Source organism: Corvus cornix, chromosome 4A, assembly GCF_000738735.6.
Source record: "Corvus cornix cornix isolate S_Up_H32 chromosome 4A, ASM73873v5, whole genome shotgun sequence".
Lineage (NCBI taxonomy): Eukaryota > Metazoa > Chordata > Aves > Passeriformes > Corvidae > Corvus > Corvus cornix.
In genome coordinates this window covers 16306536-16333084 of record NC_047058.1, presented here as the reverse complement: position 1 = coordinate 16333084, position 26549 = coordinate 16306536, and the positions used below count along the sequence as shown (strand labels likewise).

The window sequence follows — 26549 nt, the reverse complement described above, 5'->3', positions numbered from 1 at the left end:
TAGCTCTGTCACCTTCTTCCTAGGGATCTCGAAGCACTTTGCCAAGATATTTGTTGCAGGGATATGGAGGCACAGGGAGGGGCCATGGCTCGGTACAGCAAGCCAGTAGGCAGAGCTGGGATTAGAGCCCTGGATTCCTCTCTCTACAAGGGGCTGGGATTTCTCCTGACCTGCTGTGATGGGGAAGGGGTGGACTGCAAGGGAGCACAAAATGACATGGGAACAACTTGCTTTTGGAGTTGTAGTGTCTTCTGAGGTGTTAGGGCTAGAGATTGTGGAAACATTAACTGTTCCTGGAGTGGCCAGGAGCAGTTTCTGGGGAGCCTGTCCCTGCTCTCTGGCTGCTTGCACCTCCAGTCCCAGCAGTGGGACATGTTGGCCCAGGAGCTCTTGAACTTAAGAGTTGTTGCTTTCTCTTACAGGTCAGACTTCAGAGCCAAAACCAGCTGTCCCTTCCCCACAGAAGGCAGAAACTAACATGGTAAGACCCATTGGAGGCAGGAGTTTGCAAGACAAAGGGGCTGTCCCCAAGGAGAGGACAGTTCTGCCATTGCTCAGGGAGATTTCATTCTTCTACAACCAGTGCATTTTGAGATGTCTGGGTAGTGGGAGATGAAAAGAACTCCTAGGAAGGCAGCATCAACATATCTTCTGCAAGGGGGAAGAACTGTTCCTCAGGAATCAATGATGAACTCCAGAATAGCCTGACACTGTGGCACTGGCTCTTCTTTGCACAGTGCTTTCCTGTGCCTCGGTATAGTTGCTGTCCCACTGTTCCCCTCTATCCCATGGGACAGGAGCCACCATTGCCAGACTCCTGACACAGCAGAGGCAGCACACAGGCTTGATGCCTGCCAGGCACGGCTTGGCAGTCCTTCATCACAGCCTGACCATGGGAGTGCCTATCTGCTGGGGACTTCCAGGCTCCAGGAAGTGCTTTGGGAGTCATTCCATCTGTACCTGTAGTAGGGAAGAGATTGTGTTGCCTTAGGTGGACACCAACCTCCTGCTTTCTGCGTTTCCCCAGCTGTCAGCAAAGGCCTCCTCAGCCCAAACATCTCCAGCTGTGCCGCCTCCCGCCCCACCTCTGGTTCCAGCCACCCCTCGGAAAAACAAAGCTGCCATGTGTAAACCACTGATGCAGAACCGGGGTGTCTCCTGCAAGTTTGAAATGAAATCCAAAGGATGTCAGACAGGTAGGAAAGCAAGACTTAACTGTAGGATTGCAGGGGCATTTTGGAAAGGCAAGTGGCACGTCCCTGCTCCAGACTACCTGTGAATCCAGCCTGAAATGCTGCACAGAGTGGCTGGGTGTTTGGCACTGTTCTGAGGAGTCTCTGTGCAGTTGTAGGGCACGCATGGCAGGGCTGGGGGTAGGGAGCCTGTTTCCATCAGCAGCAAAAGGAGAGATGTAGAGACCTCTGTAGCATGATCCCACCTCTTGTGGTACAACTCCTGTTCCTCTGGAGATCATTAGCTTGTGTGAGGGCTGTCTGCTAAACAGGTTCCACTCTAGTTCCTGTTGGGCATGTGTGTGTGGTCTGCAGCATATGCAAGGTGACTAGACCTCTTAGCAGGGCTGTGTAAGAGTAGGATTTGTACTTCTGGCTAAGGCAAGCCTCTCTTGTTGCTGGGCTTGACTTTCTGCTATTCCAGCTCTACCCTTGAGTCTGGAAGGGCTGTGGTGCTGAATGGCTGGGGGCATGGCAGCATGCAGCAGGGCTGGGTGGAGGAACTTCTGGGATTAAGGTCACTGATGTATTTTTGCTCTTGTCAGAGGCTGACTGGAAGCCCCAGCTGGTTGTGTTGCCAATCCCCGTCCCGATCTTCGTGCCTGTGCCTATGCATATGTACTGCCAGAAAGTACCTGTGCCTTTCTCCATGCCTGTCCCGGTAAGCAACAGCTCCACCGCTCGTGTTCTCCTACTATCTTGATCCTGCTTTGCTGCACCCTCCCTGCTTCTCTGTTCATGCTCTTCTCCTGCCTCTGCTTTATGTCAATCTACTGACTGTCAGTTTTCTGCGTGGTGTGCTGCTGTCCACAGGTGCCTGTGCCAATGTTCCTGCCCACCACACTGGAGAGCACAGAGAAGATTGTGGAGACCATTGAGGAGCTGAAGGTGAAGATCCCCTCCAATCCCCTAGAGGCTGACATCCTGGCCATGGCTGAGATGATTGCAGAGGCTGAGGAACTGGACAAGGCCTCCTCGGACCTGTGTGGTAGGTTCTGCCATGGCTTGGTCTGGTCCAACAGCTGGGATCAAGGGAGGTTTGCCAGCTCTTGGAGCTAAAACACCTGCCCGGATTGTGGCTCTTCAAAAGCCTTTGAAAAGGAAGCAGGGAAGAGCAAGTCCTCAACTTCTGCTGAGGAGGTATCAGAAAGGAAGAGCTGCAGCAAGGAGCAGCATCTGCCACTGTCCCTTTTTGGAGTGCCAGTTTTGTGGCACATGTGCAGCTCTCTTAGTTTATTCAGGTGGCTGTTCAGATTCTTCCCTAAAGCAGCTTCTGATTCACAAAACTAGCAGCCCTGGTCTTGCAGGTCTTTTTACTTTACTTTTACTGCATTCCTACAAATCACAGTGATGGGGGTTGTAGCTGGGGAGACAACAACCTTGCAATGTCTTGCTGTCCAGGGAAAGCTGGACAGCCCGGGTGTCGTGAGGCTGCTCTGAGCACGGGGCTTTGCTGCATGCAGGGACCCCAACTTCATTTTTCATCTGTTACAGGGAAAACAGACGTAAGACTTTCCAGAAGGCTGGGTTTATGATGAACTTTTTCATTGCAGATCTGGTGAGTAACCAGAGTGCAGAGGGTCTCCTGGAGGACTGTGATCTGTTTGGACCAGCACGGGACGATGTGTTGGCTATGGCTGTCAAGATGGCAAATGTCCTGGATGAGCCGGGCCAGGACCTGGAGGCTGACTTCCCTAAGAGTAAGAGCTGGGTGAAGCAGGCATGCAGGGCTGCTTGTGCTGAGGGTCCTCCCACTGCCCTCAGCTGTGTGCACTTACCTCCCCATGCCCTCTGACTGACCAGGTGTGAGAGCCCTGCAGTGACTGCTTGCAGCAGGGGTGGGGAGACCACCCCTTCTGAAGGAGTGTGTGTTTGTCTAGACTAAACTTACCTTTTGCGAGCGTAAGACCCAGAGAAGAGGGAATGAGAAGCTGATTTTAACAGCACGAAGAGCAGGGCAGCAGCAGTGGTGTGTTTATGAATGATGATTCCACAGGATCCAGCAAGGCGAGAAACCTGGACAAGGCATGGCATCCTGAGAAATGGTAGAATTGCTGAGTGTCCATTAACAGAAGGTGGAAGGAGAGGCAGGGACTGGCAGGAGCACAGCAATGCTGAGGCAGGATGCTAGCAGCAAACAACAGAATTGAGGTGCCTGTGCCAGGCTGTCCACAGTGCTGGCCTAGCACAAGGGAATGAGGAATATTCCTCAGGTTTAAAAAATAAACAAAAAACTGTCAGAGAGGAAAATATGGGTTTCTGGTTATTCTGAGAAAGCTTACCATTGTCTGCCAGAGCCATATTTCCTTTGTTGGGCCGTGGCTAAAAGTTTGTGCCAGGCAGTGGTAGAGGATGTGAAGTGTTCCCTCTTCATTTTGCTGTAAAAATCAGGCCAGCACAGGGGGCAGGATGAGAAATTTCAGCTGAGCTCTTCTGCCTGTGTTTCCTTTCAGACCCTCTAGACATCAACCCCAGTGTGGATTTCCTCTTTGACTGTGGGCTGGTGGGACCAGATGATGTGTCCACAGAGCAAGATCTGCCTCGAGCTGTCCGGAAGGTGAGTTCTCTGTGGGTACTGCCTGCTTAAAGCTCTTGGGCTTTGGAGTGGGAGCTGCCACCTGGGATGTACGAGGTGAAGTGTGCCAGTCTTTTGTGTGCTGGGGAGGTTGTGCCCTCTCCCTTCAAGGCATGGTTGGCTTTCAGGCCACTCCTTGAATGAAAATACTTGCTTGTCACTTCAGAGGAGCTTTGAATGCTACAAGTCATGTGACACCTGGTCTCTTTTCTTGCCTGTGAGCCTCATAACTAATGAGCCTCGTTGGCTTGGCTGTCAGCAGAAGGGTGTTCTGCTGCCATGGCACTCTGTAGGGAGCTGACAGTCAGCAGGTGTGAGGGGTGGCCAGGACTCCTGCATCTGTCCCAGGTAGGTGGCCAGTCTCACAGAACACCTCTCTGCAGGGGCAGAAGCGCCTGGTGCTCTCTGAAAGCTGTTCCCGGGACTCGATGAGCAGCCAGCCCAGCTGTACAGTCCTCAACTACTCGTACGGTGTGAATGCCTGGAAGTCCTGGGTACAGGCCAAGTATGCAGGGGGAGAGACCAGCAAGGCAGAGGAGCTACGCTTTGGCCGTAAGTGCCTTGTCTGGATGCAGTGGAGTGGCAGAAACCTCCCAGAAGCTGGACCTCGGGGTGTTGAGGTGCTCCTGACCTTGTAGGCTGTTGTCTGAGGCTGCTGTGCTTGTCTCTGCAGCCAAGCCCATGAGGATCAAGGAAGACATCTTGGCCTGCTCAGCAGCTGAGCTCAACTACGGCCTGGCCCAGTTTGTCAAGGAGATAACCAGGCCCAATGGGGAGCGCTATGAACCGGACAGCATCTATTACCTCTGCCTTGGCATCCAGCAGGTGAGGGAGGCCTTGCTGCCCTCAATTTGTCTACAGCCAGACTTGGTGGTCAGATCTGATGAGGGGAGCATGTACCCTTCATTCTGCCTTCTGGGAACCCAGAGAGGCTGTCTGCACTCCTTCAGTGCCTCAGCCCAGGACAGCCGCCCACCTTGTTTGGTCTTTGTTCCCAAGCCCAGAGGGTAGGGTGGCAGCTATTCTCCAGCCTTGCACCCTTCTTGCACATCTCTGAGGAGGGCTGGGGGATTTCCCCAAACTCATGTTCTTCTTCAGCACCAAGTCTGCTTTGTCATGCCCCAGGGTTTTCCTTGCAGCTCTCGGAAGTGTCTGCCCAGCAGCTCTGGTGGTGCAAGGAGGGGTACTCTGCATGTGTGCCCTGGCTCTCTGGGGAGGGTTTGCATTCCAGGTGCTGCTGTGTTTCTCTTGACTGTGTGTTCTGTCCTTTCTAGTACCTGCTCGAGAACAATCGTATGGTGAATATATTTACAGACCTTTACTACCTGACCTTCGTGCAGGAGCTGAACAAGTCCCTGAGTGGCTGGCAACCCACAATCTTACCAAATAGTATGTGTCTTCAGAGTACCTTCAGTCACCACATATATCCAGTTTGTGCTTGTAGCCTTGGATCCTCTGGCCTGATTGTGCTCCCTGAGCCTCAGCCTTGGCATAGGCAGCGCATTCCTGCTGTGTCTTGAGGTCATACTGACCCAAACCCACTGCAGAGCCAGCGTGGCTTACGCTTGAGCAGCTTCTGTGGCCCACAGTCAGGGTAGCTGGGAGCAGGGCACGTGTGTTTTGTATCCTGGGACAATTTGAATCTTTACAACACTTCACACTGCTGTTTCCACCCTTTGGCAAGGAGGATGCCAAGCCAGGGGGCACACTGGTGGATGTCTTTGTGTTCCCAGCACATGGATGAGCCCTGCACACTGTGCTAGGCCTTGGCCAAGGTTGCTGTGCTGCTGCCTTGTGAATGGACTTAGAGCTCTGCAGAGGCTTTTCATGATGCTGTAATCTGGGCTGCCTTGCCTGCTGTGTCTTGTCGGTAGTTAGTTCACAGATCCAGCCTCACCTCTGCAGATTGGCTATCCCAGTCAAAGCCATTTGACTCCAGACCTGTGTATCTAGGCAGGAGCTGGCCAGATCTCTCCTGCCTGCTGCTTTTCCTTAATTGCTCACTGAGTGTGGTGGAGCACTGACCTGGCATTCACTTTTTGGCCAGTTACAGAGACGAGCAGTTAGGATTGATTTGGGTTCTCGCCTGTGGTTTGGCTGTGATCTGGAGAGGCTCATGGGTGGGCAGAGCTCTAGCTCTGCTGATGGCTCTGTAGAAGTAACCTTGTGAAAAAAGAGATGCTGTGAAGCATCAGTCTTTTGCAGTGAGCTTTCCTGGGCAGGCTGAAGGGATTGCCATGAGGCCACTGCTGATGTGACCTGGTTCTCCCTCTGTGTGTTGCAGACACAGTTTTCTCCCGTGTCGAGGAGGAGCACCTGTGGGAGTGCAAACAGCTGGGTGTTTACTCACCCTTCGTGCTTCTCAACACCCTCATGTTCTTCAACACTAAGTTCTTCGGGCTGCAGACAGCAGAGGAGCACATGCAGCTCTCCTTCACCAACGTGGTGCGCCAGTCCCGCAAGTGCACCACGGCCCGTGGCATGACAAAGGTGGTGAGCATCCGCTACTACGCTCCTGCCAAGCAGAAGAAAAGCCGAGGTGGGTCTGGGGGAACATCTCTGTTCTTCCCCCTGTGTCCCCCATCGGGATCCAGCCATGATCCAGCTCTCTCCCCCTCTGCAGATGGCGGCTCTGGAAAACGGAAGCGTGAGGAGGAGGTACCGATGCTGGAGCAGCGGGAGAACAGGATGAATCCCCTCCGATGCCCAGTCAAGTTTTATGAGTTTTATCTCTCCAAATGGTGAGGCTTTCTCTGGAGAAGAGGCATGTGCCATTTCGGGGCCACTTCTCAGTTTTGATGGGACCCTGTGGAGTGACTGCTGCTCTCCAGACATTTGCACATGAGCATGCAGTCTTGCCCAGGCTCTGTGCTGCTTGACTAGATCTTGTTTGAGAGAATGCTTCTCTCTGGCCTCTTCCACTTCTTACCCTTCTCCAGACTGACGGGAATGTGCAGTAGGAGTCCAGTGCTTGGGTGCTTAGGGGCTTTGGCCTTGAACAAGGAGCTGCAGGCTCAGTTTGTCTCCTTATTCTACTGAATGATGAGAGGCTGTGATGAGCTGTGAGCGCCCCTTGTTAAACCTGACATAAGACCAGGCTGTCTGAGCCCCTGAAGCTGATAACGCAGGTCTCACCCTCCTCTCTCTCCACAGTCCCGAGAGCCTGCGGAACCGCAATGATGTGTTCTACCTGCAGCCCGAGCGGTCGTGCATTGCCGAGTCCCCGCTCTGGTACTCGGTGATTCCCATGGACCGCAGCATGCTGGAGAGCATGCTGAACCGCATCCTGGCCGTCAGGGAGATCTACGAGGAGCACAGTCGGCTCAGCAGCATGGAGGATGACATGGACTAAGGGCGAAGTGCTGCTGGACTGGCTGCTTTCCAGCCCTGGACACCTCCTCTTGCTGTTTCCCATTGCAGGGCAGGGGCTACGCAGCATAGGAGGGGATGGTGCTGCAGCAGTGCTGTCCCTGCATCATTACCAGACTTGGACCTCCCATCCTGCTCGTTTCAGGCATCCCCTACGTACATGGCCCCCACACTCAGCTCTGTCTGCAGTTTTGGCTGCTGGGTGAGCCATCTTCCCCAGGGCCAGTTCCCATGGCACAGGAGTGGCAGAGTCCCTGGGGCAGCTCCCCTTGCCCAGCACTGTCTCTCCCCTACCCCCAGCCCTGCCACTACCCCTGTCTCCCGGTGCCCCAGGGCAGGGATTGCACAGGACCAGTGCACCATCAGACCAGCGGCCCCTGAAGCTTTTACTTCCCTCTTCCTTTAGCATTCCCTCACAAGGCTGGAGGTATCAAGGCAGGAACAGTAGCTCTGCTGGTGGGGCAGGACTGTCTTTTTGAACCAGTGGCCATGGGCCACAGGCAGCCTGAGAGCTGTTGGGTTAGGGGGAGAGCTCTTGTCCCAGGGTGGGAGAGATTTGGGTTGGTTGCAGGGAGGGGATGGAGCTCATGCCAGAACTTGTGGGCAGAGATCTGGCCTTGCCACAAGGGACACCTCCCTTGTGTGCAGCCAGGATGCCTCCCTCTCTTTGGTCAGTGTTTCTGGGTCTGCTGAAAACTGATGGAGATGGGTCTGGGGCAGTGCTACCCCTTTCTCCCCACTGTTCCCTGTCCTGGTGTAAGGACCCTCCCCTGTGCAAGGTACTGTCAGTGGGAACCTCTACTCCAGCTAGGGGCTTAGGCATTTGCTGGCAGAAGCAGAGAGCCCTGCCTGGCCTCCCCCTCCCTCCCACAGCCACAGGCTGCCAGTGCCCTGCCCCAGGCAAGTCTGGCTCCAGTTGTGCCACTCCCTGCTGCCTCCTGGCCCTTCTCGTGTTCTGGTTGGTTTTCTTGAGCTGTACATGGGTCTCCTGTTGAGCCTGTATATATTGTTCTGGGCCCTGGCCTGGGGCCATCTGTTCTCTGTGTCCATGTGGAGAGTGAGCTGCTCACCAGTCTTGTTGTAGTGATGCCAGGGCGGTAGGACTAACCCTGTGTCTCTGGAAACCATTCATTTCAAATAAAGATGTGGAAAACTTTGGCAGCCCCTGGTTTTTCCCCCTGGGCAGGGTGAGCTTTGTAGAACAGGGCCAGTGGCTCAGTGCTGCTGTGCACCTTGCTCCTGTCCATCCCAGCCTGTGCTCCTGCACTTCCGACCTTGCCTGGCCCCTGCTGTGCTGCCAGCTCTGGCATGGGGCGATGGCCCCTGCCCCAGTACCCAGTGGTGCCAGCATGGCATGCCCAGCCTGCCCCTGCCCTGTGCCCTGCCCAAAGGGCTGCAGCCCCACCCAACCCAGCAGTGGCCCTGCCCTGGCCATGCAGTGTGGCCGTAGGACGGAGTGCTTGGAGAACAATGCCCCAGTGCCCGTGAGCAGAGCAGGAGTCAAGTGTGGTGCAGTAAGTGTTTATTTTCTCTCCCTTCCCAGCTCTGCTCTCAGCCCTGTGCTGAGCAGTGTCCCCAGCTCTCATGCTGGCCATGGGGTCCATGCCTTGGGCCTGGCAGAGACTGGAGACTTAACCACCACTGTGACCACCCATGCATTGCCCATCCCTGACCATCCCAGCAGGCCACATTCACACTGCCAGGTCTGCCGTTCGCATGTCCCTGTGGGACCCACCAGCCACCCCTAGCCATGCACCCGCCTTCTTCAGTGGTGCCAGGCCATGGGGAGGTCTGCCAGCAGCCAGGGGGCTGCCACCCCTGGGCAAGGTGACATAGGTGCCGCCGGGCCCTACAGGGCCACCAGGAGTGGTTAGGATGCAGGACTTGGGGCCCGGCCCCCGCCGGCACTTGGTGAGACCCAGGTGGTAGATCTCCACCAGGTTGAGCAGCAGGGACACACAGGCCACCCCCAGCATGAAGAGGATGAAGATGGTCTTCTCAGTGGGCCGGGAGATGTAGCAGTTGACTGTGTTGGGGCAGGGCCAGCGGCTGCAGGTGTAGAGGGGCTTCAGCTGGAACCCATACAAGGCATACTGGCCCACAATGAAGCCCACTTCCAGGAGAGCCTTGAAGACAATGTTGCAGATGTATGTCCTCAGGATGGCCCCCTGCATGCACACCCGTGCCCTCGTGTCCCCTGCAGGGAGCTGGGGCTGCCTGGGGCGCTGCCGCCTGGCCCCGCTGCCAGCCCGTGCTGCTGCTTGCTGCTGTGCCTTCTCCTCCAGATGCACCAGGTGCAGGATGTGGCCCAGATACACAAGGCTGGGGGTGGAGACGAAGATGATCTGCAGGACCCAGAAGCGGAGGTGGGAGATGGGGAAGGTGCTGTCATAGCAGGCATTTTGGCAGCCAGGCTGCTGCGTGTCACAGGAGAAGCCAGACAGCTCATCACCCCAGACCCGCTCCGCGGCTGCCCCCAGCACCAGGATGCGGAAGACGAAGAGGACGGTGAGCCAGACCTTCCCCACCACTGTGGAGTGCTCCTGGGCATTCTCCAGCAGCCGGCCCAGCAGGCTCCAGTCCCCCATGGCATGTGCTGTGGTGCCCTGCAAAACAGCCACCCTCCAGACACAGCCGCCCCACGACCCGCCAGAATGCCACCCCACTCCCTGGTTGGGCAGGTGTGCACAGACCAACCCAAGGCTGTCCCTGGAGTGTCCCTGTCCTGTGTCCCAGGGGACCCCCTAACCTGTCACAAGGAGGGCAGGGGGAGCAAAGGCCTCCAGCAGAGAGCTGGGAGCACCATGGGGAACAACCGCGGTGGCGATCCGGCATGGGGACCTCTCACCGTAGATGGTGCGTGGGGCAGAGCCCAGTGCTCCTGCGCCGTCTGCTCCTGTCAGTGGGGTGATGGGGGATGCTGCAAGGCCCCTTCCCCGCTGGTCCCCAGCTCCTCTGTGGGGTGTGGACAGGTCTGCCTGGTTCCGTCTGTCCGGTCACCCAACAGCGGGCGTGGGGTTATCGGGGCATGAGGCAGCTGCGTGCCCCATTGGCTTTCATTGTGACTGGCACATGAAACAGCCACTGGGGAAACTTTTTCCCTCTATTTTTGGTCTGGGCACTTTTCTAATTATATTCGGGGCTGCAGGGGCTGGTGCTGGGAGAGTGCAAGCCCTTGGACACTGATCAATGCCACCCAGGGGTCACCGGTCCCTGCTGGCTGCCAGGGCAACACAGCCCCAGCTCAGCCCTGGCACTGCAACCCACCAGGGCTTGGGTGCAGGGGTGGACACCCCACACTGACACCACAGCTCCTGGCATGTCCCGGCTGGAGCAGAAAGGAAGGAGGCAGCACCTGAGAATGGATATTTAATGGCCCGAGCTGCTCTCCTGGCTATCTAGGAGAGCCAGACTGGCACCTGGGGGATGCTATCCTTGGGACAGGGACAGTAATAGGCCCATGGGGCGACTGTGGGGCCAGGGCCCCTGCAGTGGTGGCCCTAGCAGGCAGAACAGCGGTCACCCTTCTCCTGCAGCCCAGAGTTGCGGCGCAGCATGTCCTTGAGGGAACCGTCCTGCTCTGTCAGCAGCTGGTTGATCTCATTCTGCTTGTACTCAGAGGAGTGCTTGTGCCCATAGAAGGAGCCCTTCCCCGACGAGGGGTTGGAGTTGTGCTGGCTTCGGCGGGCACAGGCCCGCACCACCAGGTAGATCAGCTCTGCCATGTTGAGGACAATGCAGACACTGGAGGTGACCAGCATGAAGACAGTGAAGATGGTCTTCTCGGTGGGCCGGGAGATGAAGCAGTCGACAGTGTTGGGGCAGGGGTAAGCCTCGCACTTGACCAGCCGCATCATCTGGTAGCCCGGGTAGAGCATGTAGAAGATGTACATGAACACGGCCTCGAAGAGCAGCCTGAAGACCACGCTGCAGACGTATGTCCACCACAGCGACCCCGCTATGCGCATCTTGTGCTTCTTAACCTCTTCCATGTGCTTGGCATCCGCATGCCCTGTCAGAACCAGCAGCTTCTTCTCCTGGTGCTGCTGGTAGGCCACGTGCATGGCGACGAGAAGGGCTGGTGTGGTGACGAGGATGAGCTGCAGGGCCCACAGACGGATGTGGGAGATGGGGAAGAAGTGGTCATAGCAGACGCTGTTGCAGCCAGGCTGCTGGGTGTTGCAGGTGAAGGCGGATTTCTCATCCCCCCAGACGCTCTCGGCTGCCACCACTAACACCATTATCCGGAAGATGAAGATGACAGAGAGCCAGATGCGCCCGATGGCAGTGGAGTGGCGGTTCACCCCGCTCAGCACCGTGTAGAGGCCGGCCCAGTTCATTGTTTCTCACGTCTGCAGGAGAGAGCGGTGAGAGATGGTGTTAGGAACAAGAAGGACACATGGCTGAGAGCCAGCAGGTCCTGGCTCCTCCAGTGGCAGCAGCCCCAGGAGGGACCTGGAAGCAACTGGGTGGCAGCCCTGGCGGGTGGAGAACAGGATGGACAGACAGGAGGATGGACAGACAGGAGGACAGCAGCATGGCTCCTGCTCCTGACATGGCTCAAGGCAGCATTTTGGCCAGAGCAGGTAGAAGTCTGGCTGCCCCAGCAATGCCAGATGCTCCAGTCCTGCCACCCCACACAGGCACAGGGATCCTAACCCACAGCTGCCACAGAGAATGGGGGTGAAGCTCCCACACCTCCGCAGCAACCCCCAGTACTCAGTGCTGACCTCTTTGGCTAGAAACGGACCCAAGGAGCTTCATGGGCTTCACTGCATCAACACCTCCCTTTCTTTGTTCTCCCAAAATCTGCAGGAGCAGGGCCAGGGAGCCCTGAGCTGGGGGGCTCCCCTCATGCAGCCCAGCTCTGCCATCCTCTCAGAGCCATCCTTGCTCGGGGAACACGGGACGAACCCACCCCCAAGCACAGACCCCCGCCCCACCAGAGCCACCCACTGGCACTGAGCAGCCCGGGGAGCTGCTTCCCACCCCCGCATGAGTCTGGGTGGCTGCAACCAGACACCCCCCAGTGTGGAGGGTCCTGGCGACGCGTACCTGCCGGTGAGGAAGGGTCCTCTCAAGCTGCCCCCAGTGGCCCCTCTAAGGTCTCATGCCTCCCGCAGGAGAGCTCTGCTCCGCCTGCCCTCGTCTCTCTCTGCCACTGCCCTGCACTGGAAGTCATATGCTGCTTTATAAACTATTTACATACAATGGGGCCTTTATTGGCCCCTGAACAACACACTTTAGCATTCAGATCTAACGCCCTGACTTCCGCCCACCCTGGCCAAACAAAGTGCCTGTGTGCTGCATTCCCGCTGCTCGACCCTGCACCCACTCCCACCTCCCCACCACGCCCCGCACCGGCCACGGCCGCAGCCTCGCCAGCCGCGGAGTGCCCGTGGCTCTGCTCGGCGGGACCCACGCCACAGACATCGCCGTGCCGGACAGGCCAGCCAGGGTGTCTGCAGGTCCCTTCCCCAGGAAGCACGGCCGAGCCCAGCTGCGTGCCCATGCCGCATGGACGGCGCAGGGCACTGGAGCAGGGGTCTGGCACGGAGCACTCGGTGGGCTGCCGTGGGGCTGGGTGGCACTGGGTACCACTGCTGTGAGTCCTGCCGTGCCCTCAAGGCTCTGGTACCAGCAGCAACGTCTGTGAGGGCATTGGAGCTGCCCCGCGTGTGCCCCGTCCCGTTGGGGACATGGGAGAAAGTCCGGGCGAGTGACGCTGGCTGGGGCTACCCTCACGGCGGGGGCAGCGCTTCTCCCCCGAGACGGACTCACTGACGCTGCCCTGCAGCTGGGACATGCTGGTGGGAACAACAATCCCTGTGCTCGCACACCCTCCGTGCCCCTCAGGGCTGGTATCCTGGACACACCGTGCCCCATCCCTGCAGGGATGGCGCCATGTCCCTTGGGTTTTGTCCCCAGCCTCACGTGGCGAGCAGCATATCCAGTAAACCCTACCAGCTGGGCGCCTTTAGGTTGGCAGGGCAATTAATGCCATCCCAAATTCTACCTCCCCCCCTTAGCCCAAGGTGCGAGCACCCGGAGCTGTGCAAACGGCAGCGGCCAAAGACCGTCCAGGAAAGCTGTGAGGACGCAGCCTGTGCCCACACTGTTCCTCTCCCCACTCCCGTCATGAAGGCCAGCACTGCCGGCTCTACTCTCCCTGGCCCATGGCCGAGCCCTGCTGTGGTCCCCACTCTGGCCCCCCTGGTGCTCCCCAGCTGAAGGACACGCGGCCACCCCCGCAATGGTGCTGTGCCCTCCAGGTTCTCACCTCAACACCAGGACAATCAATGCTCTTTGGGATGCAGCAGTCTCAGCCTCCAAAGCAGCACCCTGGACTTTATACTGCCCCGCAGGCACGTCACCCACCCCCTCCCAAACAGCCTTGCTCCTTCCACGACTCGTCAAGTAAACACCGCAGGTGTGTCCAGCCTGGCTCACACCCACCCGCATCCCCCACCGCAGCTGAGCATCCCCCGGGGCCAGCCCCGGGGCTACTGCAGCACTGAGGCAGGGCCAGCCCCCCCGGATGGTCCCCGGGGATATTTCTGGCCGCCGTGGCCCCACTCCCCTGCTGCGAGCATCCTCCCCGCTGCATTCCCTGCAAGCCAGGCACATGCCCCGTGGCGGAGCCCTGCTCTCCACCTGGGGGATGACTTTGGATACCCTCAGCTCCTGGAGCACCTTGATCTGCCGCTGCAGGTTTCCGTCTGGTCCCTGGGGAGCAACCAGTACCCAGATTCAATGTGTAAAAAGTGCAGCCGGGAAAAGGCAAACAGCCTTGTCAACGATTAACTCGGCTGGCCCGCTTCAAGGTCCCGCCGCCCAGCACCCCGTGTGGGACGTGGCGACCCTGCCGCTCATCCTGGGCCCCTGGGCTGGACTGCAGGAGCCCGCGCGCCGTCCCTTGCATGAGGGTGACAGTGGTGTCGCAGGAGGACGGCAGGGTGGCACGGTGGAGCGGTTCAGGGCGCCTAGGGGTGCCCCCGCAGCGGGGCGGGGGGAGGGCGGCGGTGGGCAGTGAGATACCGGCGGTGGCCGGTGGTGCAGGGCGGGCTGGGGCCATCGGGGCCACAATCTCAGTCTCCGATAAGCCGCCGCCCCCTGAGTCAGCAGCGCTCGGCGGGGAGCGGGAGCGGCGGCAGCGCCCTGATCCCGCACCCCGTGGAGGGGTTCTGGGGGTTAGCGGGGGGCATACTGGGGGACACTACGGGAAAGGGGCTAGTGGGGCCAGGCTGGCGGGATCAGGCTGGGGGGGATCCCGAGGAGGGCAGACTGGTGGGCACTGGGGTGGGCTAAGTGGGACGAAGCACAATGGGAGGTTGGCGCGGGGAGAGGGGACCCTGAGAGCCGGTCTAGGGGTTTCACTGGAGGGCCCTGGGGGCCAGGCGGGGAGTCACTGGGGACTACTGGGAGCCAGGATAGGGGCGACCGGGGGTCGCTGGGAGCCAGGCGAGGGGTCAGTGGGGGTGGTCGCCGGCCGTGGCACCAGGTGGCGCTGCGGGGCCGGGCCGGGGGCGGCGGGGCCGCACCTGCCCGCGGCAGCACCCGGCGGGCTCAGCGTGGGAACCCAGCTAAAACAGAGTAAAAACAGAAAAAAACAAACAGGAAAGAGGAGGAGGAACCCGGGGCGTTGCTGTCCAGCACGGTGCCCGCCCGATGTCTTGGCAGGGAGGTGGTGAGAGGACCAGAGGCCCCGGGGCTGGGCGGGAGGGTGGCAGCCCCTTCGCCTGTTTGCAGTAGGTTGAACTGCAAAAGCCATCGGCCAAGGACAGGCTGTACTCAACAGCCATGGCCGGCGCTGCCTCCAGTACTCAGAAAACTGCTCCGCCCGCCACCACGTGGGCCAGAAGCGGGCTCTTTGTTAATGACGCTAATTGTGAAGTTAATTGATGTCTGAAGTTGCAGCGAAGAGGTCAAAGATATGGGGACGTCTAACGCAGATAAGTTGATGAGATGGGCAGGACTGAGCCGGCACCCGGATGGCGGGACTGGGGTGACGCAGCTGCTTGGCATGCTGCTGGGGTCAGAGAACTTGCAGCCCAGCAGTCTGTATCGATACGATGGAGGAAATCAAGCTTGAACCATCACTGAAACATTTCCACTGTCAGGAGGACTGTGGAGAAGGCTTCCAGAGTCCCCTTTCCCCGGCCATCCCGCCCCAGGGAGGGTTGGCCCTGTGAATGCCTCAGCCTCGTCACTGGATGACCACTGCAGTGCAGGGGCCGCTGGGCTTCCAGGCTTGCACTGACAGCAGCACAGGCATCCCTGGATCCAGGCTGCTGTTCTCAGAGAGACAAAACCCTCTGGTCTGAGTCAACTGCCAGGAAGGTCATTGGCAGTGGGTGAGCACAGAAATCCTTTGTGCTGCTGCAGCACAGGGCAGAGGGGGTTGCAGCATAAGACTTAACAGCTTGTCCTGCCTGCCTGTGAGTCTGCTCTCCTGTGTCCTGGGTGCATCAGAGGTGTGGGAACAGGACCAGGGCACTGTCCCAGTGATGCTACTGTGAAGAGCAGCATCCTTGCCCTCCTGCTGGCTGTGAATCCTCAAGCAGCCAGAGGCCATCCACAGGTCACTCACTCCCTCCCATGCCGGGGACACCTGGCAGTTGAGTTCCCTTATGATTCTCTTTGCCAACAGCCCTAAACGTGTCCCCTGAAGCAGAGGATGTCCCACAGTTGTCACACAGATGTTAACTGTTCATACCCTCTGGGATATAGTGTCCCTTGAGCTTTGCCAGGTCTCCAAAGAAAAGCTATTGATGGTCAAGGACACCCTGGACAGATGGCCGCCTCAGGAGTTTTGCGAAGGCAGTAGCGTAATAGCAGTGGGTTGTCTGTCACCAGCTTGCCTTGGGGTCCTAACTGGGTTGGCCATGCTGGCACATGTGGCAGCATGCAGCTGGGGCTGTGCAAGGATGAGGAGAGGGGACAGAAGGGCAGAGCAAGTCCATAATCTGGGGCAAAAAGGCATCACGCCTTCAAAAGGGCACTAGGCACCCTGTGGGATGCCACAATGGGCAGCAGCAGAGCTTTTAGGGGGGTCCGGCACAAGGTCTGGAGCACCGTGCTGAACAGGGTGACATGTGCCCGTGGCACTGGAGCTGCAAAGGTCCCCAGGGAGAGCAGGACAGGGCCCCGCACTCAGCCTCCTGCACAGCCTGTCCCCCTGCCTGCCCCGGCTCCCCTGGCTCGGGGCCTCGGCCCTGGCTCCAGTGTCTGCACGCTGCCTGGAGGCAATTCAGCCCCCCCACTCCGTGCCTGGTTTCCATGACAACTCCAGTTGAAATTACATTAAACAGAAATGAAACCAGCAGCTTTTCTGTTGGGCAAGTAGGGGGAGGGGAGCTCATCTGGGAAAGGCTGGGGAAGGGGTTTGAAGTTGGGAGGGAGGGGGCTGTGGGACGGATGAATTCCCACATGGGGTCCCAGCGTTGGGGGCAGCAGGGCTGGAGGGATGTGGGGACACCCCCCACGATGGCACTTGGCGTTGGCAGTCCTGGATGGTATGGTGCCAGCTCGCATGTGTGCTGCACCGGGGTCCTCCTGCTGCCTCTGTGGGGTGGGTGCCAGGGACATGAGGACCAGCACAGGACACCCCACCCAGCCAGGTAGTCCCCGGGCCCTGCATGCTCCAAGAAGAGGCGAGACACACCGCTATTAAAAATATCACTTCTGTTTTATTTGGAATTTGTTACTCTGCGCGGGTGACAGGGTATAAATACATTCTCCAACGAGCATCCTCACCCTCAGCCCTGCGCGAGGTGGGGGTCGGGGCAGGGTGCAGGGCCGTTGTTGTACTAGCCCCGGGCAGTAGGGCCAGCAGGGCCATCGATGCGCTGGCCCCAGGCAGTAGGGCCAGCCGGCACCGGTGCGTCACGGCCGCCAGCACGGGCAGCGTCTGCCAGCCGGACCGTCTTGCACAGGGACGAGATATGGTGTCCCCAAAAGGACCTGTCCCTTTCTCCTGCCTCCCCAGTCCCCAGGTGCTACTGCTCACCATGGGGGGCTGGGACTGGGGAACCCCACATGGGATCCCCTGCAGCTCCTTCTCCGTGCCCGACCACACCAAAGCCACTCAGCCTGAGCCACGTGTGGCTCAGTGGCCACAACAGCCCAGCAGATGCCCCAGCCCCAGCACAGGTGCTCCCAGCCCCACACAGGCTGCATCACCCCAAGAGTCCCTGCCCAGGCGTCTGTTCCAGCTGCACGTCCTGGATGCCGGAGCTGGGGTCACCCCACGATGGGGTAAAGGCCCCAGTGGAAGCAACCTAGGAGGCAGAGTTGATGTTGGTGAGCAGCTCACCCTGCTCCTGTCACCCCACTCCCGCCAAAGGCTGCAAACCACTGGCTCTGCTTTTGGGCAACGGCATGGGCAGGGAGGGCATAGCACGGCCCTGGGGCAGTGGTGAAAGGATGTGGGATGCTCCTGGGGGAGCAGGGCAGGGTGGGGAGCATGAGGGGCTGTCCTGGGCTCATGGGAGTGAACAGACAGTGCTTGGAGCAGGTGATGCCCACACAGGGTGGTGGGTGGCACTGGCCAGTGGTGGCAGTGAGGGACCGGGGCGGGGGTGCTCGCAGGCAGGCCATTGGATAGGCTTTTTGGCTGAGATACGTGGGCACGGGTGACAGAGGAGGGAGAATATCAAAAAATACAAAAGAGCGTGGCCCCACAGTGCAGGAGGCACTGCCCTGCCCGGTGCCCACCCACGGCAGGCGGGCGCCACGGGGGGCCGGCACCGTGCGCACACGCTGGCTTCTAACTGGCTTTTTATTTTATATCAAGAACACTTGGTTTTAAAATCTTTACAAAGGACAAAACGCGGCGACTCCGTTAGTGTGTAAAGAACTAAAGATCTGCTTAAAAAACGTCTCTGCAAAGAGAAATGACTGACACAAAAGAGATTCTCTGCAGCGCAAAGAGGGGCAGAGGTGCCAAGTCTCCAGCCCAGGGCCCCACTCCCAGGGTCCCTGAGCCCCGGCACCAGCCCCAGTGCCCGCACCCAGCACAAGGCCAGGTCCCTGGACCTTGCCCATGCCCTCTGCCTATAGCACCAAGGCCTGGGGCCACTTCTCAGCACAGTGAAGGAGCCTCTTCCAGGGCTGCCAAGATGCCTGGGGATGTCTGGGCACTGGCTGAGAGGGATGCCCAGTCCCACTCCTCATCAGTCCCAGGGTGCTCGGTGCGCTCAGCACTGGGGATGTGATCGTCCCACTGGGAGGCACAGCCACGGCACTGGGAGCCCCGTGGCCACTGACAGTGGGGTACCCCTGCCCACCTGCACGGGTGGGTTGTGCAGGGTTACACCGTGTCCCTCCTGCACCCCACTGGCGTCCCGGGGCAACCCACGGGGCCCTGAGGCCAGGAGAGTCAAAGCACTTCTCAAAAGTTAGATAGGAACAAAAGAAAGCGCTGGGGCCACTCCGGGACCCCACAGGTCTCTGGGCTGGGAGCTGCACCGTCCGTGGGCGCTGCCCTCCGTCCGGGGGCTCTGTGGGCCCCGCCGGTCCCTCTGCCAGTGTCTGCTGCGTGTGTGTGCGTGCGTGCATGCGTGTGCGCCGGCGGCGGGCAGCTATACCCTGGTGGTGGAGTGTGAGTGCGGAAGCCCCGTGCTGTTGAAGCCGGCGGTGAAGGTGTTGTAGGGGTGCAGGGTCTGCAGCCCCACCAGCGAGTTGGGGATCATGGTGATGGTGTTGGGGGTCATAAGCGGGATGTCGTCCGGAGAGCGGCGCAAGGTGAGGGTGTAGTCGGGCAGAGCGGCCAGGCGCAGGGTGTCGTGGGATGGCACAGCTTCGCACTCGTGGTGTCCCTGGCTCACCTGCAAGGAGGGCATCATCCTCATCAGTCGCGTGGGCGATGTCGTTGGAGGCGCCGCGCTGGGGGCTGGGCTGCCGGTGCGTGTCCTGCCGGCGCTTGTCCTTGCGGTAGTAGAGGGCGGCGAAGGCCAGCACGTTGAGGAAGAGGAGCGAGGCGCCCACGGCAATGGTGACGCTCAGTTCAGTGGAGTAGTCGCGGGGGCTCTCGAGCAGCGTGCCTGCCTCTTGCTCTGGGCTCCACTTCTCCTTCCCGTTCTCGCCGTTGTAGGCAGGCGAGATGGCGGGGCGCTTGGTGGTCCAGATCTTGCTGTTGGGCCGGCGGGTGATGTGGGAGTTCTGCGTGGTGTCGGGTGGTGGCACTTTGGTGGTGGTGGAGGTGTAGTGGAACATATCGTGCAGGTTGTACAGGTGAGGAACCAGGTGCTTCCAGAAAGCCACCTTGGTGGCCCGGTAGTGGTCACGTACCCGTGGCTTCAGCCCAATGTGCAGGTACAGCTGGTCACGGGGGTTGTACTTGGACCAGGCCACCTCCTCAAACCGGTTGGCCTTGGTGTGGATGAACTTGGTGTCCTGGGGGACAGGCTTGTTGGGGTCCCTGTGAAACACAGGCAGAACAGAACTAGCACTGGGAAAAGCCAAAGAAGCAAAGAGGGAGAGCTGGATGCAGAGATGGAAAGTGAGGGGACCTTTGCCAGTGGTGGCACAGGGTGGGCTGGCAAAAGGTCCTGCATGACTGGGTAGCACCTGAACCCTGGGTCAAGTCTCACCCATGATAATCAGGGCCAACCAGCCTCCCCATCCCTGTGGCTTGGCTGGGTCCTGTCCCAGGGGCCGGCCATGATCTAAGCTTCTTGCTTTGTGGTTGATGCCATGGCCCCAGTGAAGGTGCAGCACACGGACCTCTGGGCACAGGGGTCTGTTTCCCACACCAGGCATGACAACCCCCCCACCACAGCACAGCCCCAGGGAGTACAGCTGCAGTGAGTGCAGACCCCCAAGGCACAGCACACATCCCCACTCACCCTGTCTTGGCAAAGTTGGTCCAGTAGGTCATCACCACGGCGCTGAGCATGACATCGTTCTTGGAGAAGTTGCAGGGAAAGAGGTCAGTGGGGCCAATCATGGGGATCCCAAACACGTAAGGCACCTCATCCCCGTGGGCTGCATCGGACCATGCAGGCTTCATCAGGCTCTGGCAGTGGTGGTAGAAGGCGTAGAAGTAGGTGGGGGAGCCATAGCGGGCGTGCAGGTCAGCTGTCACCACCGACGGCTCTACCCACTGGTGGTCAGTGAAGAGGGCCACCAGAGTCTTGCGACGTGTCTCGGGGTTGTCCCGGTCGGCCCAGTCCGTGTACATGAACTTGATGGTCTCCCTCAAGGTGTCCTTGCCCTCAGGGTAGCCATACAGGTTGTCTACAAAGTTGGAGACTGAGTAGTCAAAGTCACTGCCTGAGACGCCATCCTCAGGGTCCACCACACCCTCCACGAACTTCAGCCCTTCACCCTGGTTGACCCCCAGCATGATATCATAGTTGAGGAACTCGCCCTGCTCCATCAGGATCTCTGGGTCATCCGGGATCACATCCCCGTCAATGACTGGTCCAAAGGCCACATGGTAGCGAGCTGGCTGGATGTCTTGCTCTACCAGCTCCTTGGCACTCTTCTGCCGCAGGCAGTCCACCATGTCCACGGTGTCCAGCACATTGCAGCCCACCTTGTCAGCCAGCATGCTGGTGTACTTCACCGGCTGGTAGTTCACCGCCCAGCTGGAGAGTGCAGAGCCGCTCTGGATGATGGCTCTCTGGAAGAGACCTGCAATACAGGCAAGGAGTGGAGGAAGCTCTCAGCAGGGTTCCAACATCCCAGTGCTCCAGTGCAGGATGCAGCATGGAGAAGGCATTGATGCTCTTGTACCCCTTCAAGGACCCAGCACTCCAGCTCACACCTGGCCTGTGCTGCCTGCTGAGCCGGGCTCACACAGGGAGCTCAGCTTAGGGCTGCTGTGGGGATGGCAGGGTGACAGCAAGGGGGTGCTCCTGGAAGCAACCAAGGGCTGCTGTGCTCCCTGAGGATCCCATTGCAGGGTATGGCCCAGCATCCCTCTGTCCCGGTGAGGGGAGAAGAGCGGCCATGGTTGCATCACAGCCTGGCCTTGCCAAGCAGCCCGTGCTATGGCAGGCATGCCAAGGATGTGTTACCTGAGCCCCTGAGGGGCACACGCTGCCCCTGGCTCAGCACCGTCCTCCAGCCCAGGTTGGCACCTGCTGGAGCAGCCAGGCTGCGGGCTGGCAGCAGTGGGAGGGTTAATGCCTGCTTGGGGACACTTAACCCTGCCGTGTCCCACCCCACCGCTTTGTCAGAGTCCCCCTCAACCCCCTCCCTGCTGCTTCCTGCCCAGCTGGGGCTGCTCAGTGCCAATCCGGCCCTGCAGGAGCACGCTGCCAGATGCACAAAGAGGGCCTTTCTGCCACCAGGAACACAGAGGGAGTGGACTTTCGCCCTGGAAAACGAGGCCACAAAGGCCCTGGCCCAGGCAGAGAAATGCGTGGCTTCGCTCCAGTCCCATGTCAATGGTGCTTGTGCTCAGAATACAAAGGGTGGTGAGGAAGCAGAGCCTCTGGGCCATGAAAGGCAGCCAGTCTGGGGTGCACCCAGGGGTCCCTGCTCTCTGACCAGCCCGCTCTGCACCCCGAGTGCTGCCTGCACCCCTGCCAGACCCCAGCACTTGCTCGCCACAAGGGACTGTTCCAGGTGATCCCTGAGTGGTGCTGGCACAGCAGTGTGATGGCCATGGGGCTGCCCCTGGCACCCTGAAATGCAGAGAACCCCTGTGCAACCAAGGCTGTGCCACTCTGCAGGGAGGGAGAGCAGCACCTTCCCGCAACAGAAGTGTTCAGAGGCTCCTGGCTCCCAGCCACCATGTCCATAGCTCTTGTCTGCACGCACAGTCCTCACTCTGCCAAGTACCTGACGTACAGTCCCATGCACTGGGACAAAGAGAAGTCACAAGCTCTGTTTGTCACCTCCCGGTGCCCTAGAAAGCCATACCCAGCCTACAGGCTGGAGACTGGCCATGGGTTTGCTTGCTCTGCACCATCATCCACGTGCCAAGGAGCCAGGATGGGGTTTCCTGGCTCCCTGGAGATGCTGTCCCAACGGCAGCTATTGCACCCTGCCAGCAGCATCACTTCCCAGACAGACTCACCAGGCTGGGCTGTGGCCCTGCCCACCACTGCCTGGGGAAGTACTGGGCAGCTGATGTCACTAACAGCTGGGCATGTCCCTGATGGAGCCCCTTTGCCATGCTTCTGCATGGCCATGTCCTGATCCAGGAGGACCCAGGACTCTGTGAGAGCCCAGACTCGTCATGTCCTCCCTCTCCGTGCCAGCACCTGACTGAAGCCTGACAAGCATCCCAGGGAGGCATCAGCACCCTGCACTCCACACTGGTCCTCTCCAGCCTGCTGAGGCCCAGGCAAGAAGATGAAGCTCTGCCCTTCCTTCCTGGTCCCTTCCAAGGCGAGGGTCCCAACACGCCCTGCCTCCTACAGGACTGGCTGCCACAGCACAGTGGAATCAAGTGGTGGGCCAGGGCTCTCCCAGAAGGTGGTTGGTCCTGCAGGCTGCCACCAGCTGCTGCCAGCTCCTGATTTCCTCTTTGCTTTGCCCAGTAGCTGAGACTGGAAATACTTCTGGGGGTGTCTGGGCCAAGTCCTGCTCAAAGCAGGGTGCTGGGTGCCTTGTCCAACTGAGATCTGGAGGGCCAGCAGCAAAGGGCAGAAGCCCCCATGGAACAGGGGATGGAGCAAATGAAGTTAATGAAGTTTGGCTGGCAGAGACTGCTCCTGCCCTGGTATTGCTGGCTGGGGAGAGCACTTTGGTCATTGATGAGGAATCCACCTGCCTACAAGGCCTGAGGCTGGCAGGGAGCTGTGGATTTCCCAAGCAGCCAGACACAACATGAGCTGTACCAAGCCTCCAGTGTCTGCCTCTTGCAGCACCTGGCAGAGCAGGCACAAATCAGCAGCTTCATTAATAGCTTGTGATCACTAGAAGTTTTATTTTGATGCAATAAAAACAAACCCACCTCATCTGCAGGCTCCAACTTAGCACTGCTCCCACGCCGTGTTCCAGAACCAGCTACCCATCCCTGGGGATATGGGTGCTCTGGCACAGGGAATTTTCTGAGGTCATATTACGGCCATTTGGCTTTATGAGACACTGGCTGCAGCACTGTGCACTCCCCTCCCGCCTCACAGTATTTACAGCCAGCAGCAGCTCCCCTGCCAAAGCAGCGAGGGTGCTGGGCATCCAGCACTGCTGAGACGCAGGGGGGCCACACCAGAGGCACTGGGCCTGGATGGGGCAGCAAAGGATTTGTCATGCAGGTGCAGAGCTTAGTGGCAGAAAGTGTAGCATCACCTGAAAAGTGCTATACTGGCAGGACTATTTTTCATGGCTGAAAAGTCACAAGGAGCAGCCCCTCCAATCCACCCTCAGCCTCTCTCCATGCTGCTCCATTCTGGACCCCTGCAAGGGGCTGGGGCCACCTGGAGAGCCAAGCACACACTCCTGCACTCCTGTGATGGAAAGGAGCACCCTAAGAAGCATTGAGAATGCAACACACATAGTGTTCCCTCCCCAGCCTTTCACACTCAATATGAGCAGAGAAAACACTTTTTCTTTCTGCAGGAGCTTTCAGCCTGTAAAAGACACCCCATCATCAGCCATCAGCCCTGCTGAGGTTCTGGAGGTCTCTGTGATTCCCAGGCTGTTGAGCAGGGCAGCAACTCTTCACATCAGCTTCGAGTGCAATTTGCTGTGTGTCTCTGAAGGGCAGAGACACACAGCAAATTGTGTCTACTGCTCACACATGTCCCTTTCTCCTCAGCATCACACCTAGGGACACAGCACTGGAAGATGGCTGCACCTTCATATAATGCCCATGAGCAGGTCCCTGGCAGGCTGCTCCCCTAGGGACCATATCCACTTCAGGCTTTTCTCCTATAATTTCCTTTAGAAAGTTTATCAAAAACACCTCTGATCTCACAGTTAATTTTTTCCCCCTCAGTGCTTGATGTAAATGTCTTTGCCAGTGGTTTACATGCATTTGCTCTTATTCCAATACAATCTTCTAGCATAAATAATTACCTTCTTTATTTAGAGTAAACACTCTGCTATATTTACAGATATTAATCATATTACTTCCACCTGTGTTTTGCTAGCTGCAGCACTTCCAGCTCTCCCAGTCTCACAACACAGGGCCCTCCATCCCTCCCAGGCTCAGGTCTGTCTTCCCCTCTATTCCAGTATGAATACCTTTCCTAGCACTGAGATCCTTGTTCCCAGTGCCCTGCATGATGCCCTACACTGCTTCACACGTGCACTTGGAAAACCTGAGCACCAGGGCAGGACACCACAGGAGGGGTCCCCACCTCTCCCCATGCCAAGGTGCTGGCCCTGGGCTGCAGCCTTGTGCACAGGGAGCACCCACTCCATCCCTGGCTCCCACATGCTCTGCCACTGGCCTCTTTCTGCCCATGATGAGAAGGTTTTGCTTCCCAGTCCTGGTCCAGGCTCTCACCAGTGAGTGATTAGAAAGCAGGCCTGACTTTGTTAGGCTGGGCAGTGGGTCCCAGGTGGGCTCCCTTCCTTGGCTTAGCATCAGCAGGGCATTTGCTCACAGCTGCAGCATGCTCAGGCACGGCTGACACCTACCTTCAGAGTGGTGGGAGAGGGTGAGCAGGCTGACACAGGAGGCACCGATGCCGGAGCCGAAGACAGTGATCCGCAAGGGATCTCCCCCAAAGAAGGCGATGTTCTCGCTGACCCAGCGCAGCGCCTGGATCTGGTCCAGCAGCCCGTAATTGCCCTTGGCAGCCTGGTCCCCCGTGCTCAGGAACCCTGGGGGCCAAGGGGAGCCCAGTTAGGGATGAGGAAACAGGGAAAGTCCTGATCTCCCACCCCACTTCCCCAGACCTAGGGGAGCTTCTGTGGGACCCTATCCCACCACGAGACCCCGCTACCAAGAGAGTTTTGTGAGTTCTAAGCTGGAGCAGGGACACCATCAAGCTCCAGCCACCCTCTGCACAGCTCAGAGGGGTGAAAGGCTGAGAGAGGAGCTGCAAACATCGGGAAGCCTCTTTGGCCAACAACAAGCAGTGACAGGGTAATTTGCACAAAGCTCTGTCCTACCCATACCACCACCTGTGCTAAGAACAGCTCAAGACATCTCACACAAGCTCCAAGGGAAGCTGAGAAAGCATCAGTGGCTGCAGGCAGGGCGAGTGTGTGCACAGCCAATGCTTTCCATGGACTTGCGTGGACTGGGGGAGGCTCTATAAATGTAAGGAGGTGGGCTGGGCAGAGAGGAACCGACTGCAGCTTAAAATACAAAGGCTTTCAGTGAGGAAGAAGGTGAGAAGTGCTTTCAATAGCACAGGAAACACCCAAGATAAGTTATCACACTTTCGTTTGCTTTGACTTTTAAGCAGGAAGCCAAAACCATGGGCCTGAGGTAAAATCCAGGCAGGTAACCCCAGCACACAGGGAGCGGCCCCAGGGCTGTGCTGGCACGTGGAGGTGGTCTGACTGGGTGTGGTGCACCACCTCAATGGAAATGATGAAGGCACCACTTAAGTCTAATGTCATATTGTGACTCATGTGTCTTAACTTGGAACCTATCCATCTTAAAGGCCCGACTTTTAGTATTAAAAGGTCTTGAATAGGTTTATTTTTGTGTAACTATCGTCTTCCACAAGAAACTATGGGCTCTGGAGGCCATTAGAGGGATGTGCTGCCCCAGGTACCAGGCGGGAGCCTAGCTGCCAAGGGAGAGCACCATGCTAGGCTGGATGGCTAGGAAGAGAGCCAGCCGGGCCAGCAGCTTGGCTGGAAAGGAGCTTTTCCCAAACCTCTACACCCTTTGTTCTCATGCTGCTAAGGGAAGCAGCAGTGGTGTTCCAAACAAGCCTCCTGTGTCTCAGCCCCTGGGGGTCTCTGCTGCTGCAGGCAGGGGACTGCACTGCCTTTTGACCCTCTGTCCTCATTTTGCCTCTCTAAGTCACCAGTGCTTGTGGAAACAGGACTGCCACCCTTCTCTGCATGGCACCCGACACCCTTCTGTGGTCCCCTCTGCAGACAGCCACGTCGTGGTGGGTCGCTGAGGGGGTCCCAGCAGCACAACTGGCTTGGAGGCAGCCTGTGCCCAGGGAGGGAGAGCTGCCAGGTCCCCAGGACAGCCAGGCAGTATCTGCTGGCACCTCACTGCTCTGAGCCCTCTCAGGAGGAGATGCCGGGTAAACACATTTATTATTCATTTAACCACAAACCAATATTTGCTTTCAGTTGAGCCAGTTTGTGTAAATGAGCCGGGGGGGGCTGGTGCCAGGACCCAGACTAGACTGCGACCGCGTGCTGGGGGCTCTGCCACGTGGCACCCGCTCGGCTGCCAGGGCGGAAGGCAGGGGCAGTGCCCACAGCGCATCCTGCCGGGCCCCACGCCCCCCTCCACCCCCTTTCCGGCTGGTCCAAGTCCGGTCAGACAC

The 26549-nt window shown here is 58.6% G+C and overlaps 4 protein-coding genes across 15 annotated transcripts in view; 1 reads left to right on the top strand and 3 right to left on the bottom strand.

Annotated features, from left to right (window-relative positions):
* Window positions 1-8337, top strand: part of ZMYM3 (zinc finger MYM-type containing 3) — a 32880-nt gene extending 24543 nt beyond the window's left edge. For 6 of the 8 annotated variants that reach the window (XM_039571735.1, XM_039571734.1, XM_039571732.1 and 3 more), the window contains 11 exons: window positions 423-481; window positions 1028-1196; window positions 1778-1893; window positions 2046-2220; window positions 2786-2932; window positions 3686-3789; window positions 4191-4359; window positions 4481-4632; window positions 5082-5196; window positions 6092-6548; window positions 6961-8337. In XM_039571735.1, coding sequence (XP_039427669.1) covers window positions 423-481; window positions 1028-1196; window positions 1778-1893; window positions 2046-2220; window positions 2786-2932; window positions 3686-3789; window positions 4191-4359; window positions 4481-4632; window positions 5082-5196; window positions 6092-6548; window positions 6961-7159 — 1862 coding nt within the window. In that variant the 3' untranslated portion in view covers window positions 7160-8337. Of the gene's footprint in view, window positions 1-422; window positions 482-1027; window positions 1197-1777; window positions 1894-2045; window positions 2221-2785; window positions 2933-3685; window positions 3790-4190; window positions 4360-4480; window positions 4633-5081; window positions 5197-6091; window positions 6549-6960 lie in introns of those variants that run through there. The other 2 variants (XM_039571736.1, XR_005604650.1) reach the window with 2 other exon arrangements.
* Window positions 8338-8681: 344 nt separating this feature from the next.
* Window positions 8682-10427, bottom strand: LOC104691654 (gap junction alpha-3 protein-like). Its single transcript, XM_010403251.3, has one exon. The coding sequence runs from the start codon at window positions 9762-9764 to the stop codon at window positions 8868-8870; it is 897 nt and encodes a 298-aa protein (XP_010401553.1). The 5' UTR covers window positions 9765-10427; the 3' UTR covers window positions 8682-8867.
* A 105-nt stretch (window positions 10428-10532) lies between these two features.
* GJB1 (gap junction protein beta 1) lies at window positions 10533-13957 on the bottom strand. Of its 5 annotated transcripts, XM_010403252.4 has the most exons (3): window positions 13457-13544; window positions 12232-12347; window positions 10533-11528 (listed from the first exon to the last, which is right to left on the bottom strand). In XM_010403252.4, exon 3 carries the CDS (start codon window positions 11514-11516, stop codon window positions 10677-10679), a length of 840 nt encoding a protein of 279 aa, XP_010401554.1. In that variant the 5' UTR covers window positions 11517-11528; window positions 12232-12347; window positions 13457-13544; the 3' UTR covers window positions 10533-10676. The 5 variants fall into 5 exon arrangements, with proteins under 5 accessions (XP_010401554.1, XP_019143578.1, XP_019143579.1 ...); XM_019288033.2 differs by lacking the exons at window positions 12232-12347; window positions 13457-13544 and adding an exon at window positions 13870-13957; XM_019288034.2 differs by lacking the exons at window positions 12232-12347; window positions 13457-13544 and adding an exon at window positions 13852-13938.
* A 4704-nt stretch (window positions 13958-18661) lies between these two features.
* NLGN3 (neuroligin 3) overlaps window positions 18662-26549 on the bottom strand; it is a 37800-nt gene continuing 29912 nt past the window's right edge. The window contains 4 exon segments of the mRNA XM_039572005.1: window positions 18662-19019; window positions 19021-19597; window positions 20025-20814; window positions 24721-24906. Of these exon segments, the coding sequence (XP_039427939.1) occupies window positions 18759-19019; window positions 19021-19597; window positions 20025-20814; window positions 24721-24906 (1814 nt within the window). The 3' untranslated portion in view covers window positions 18662-18758.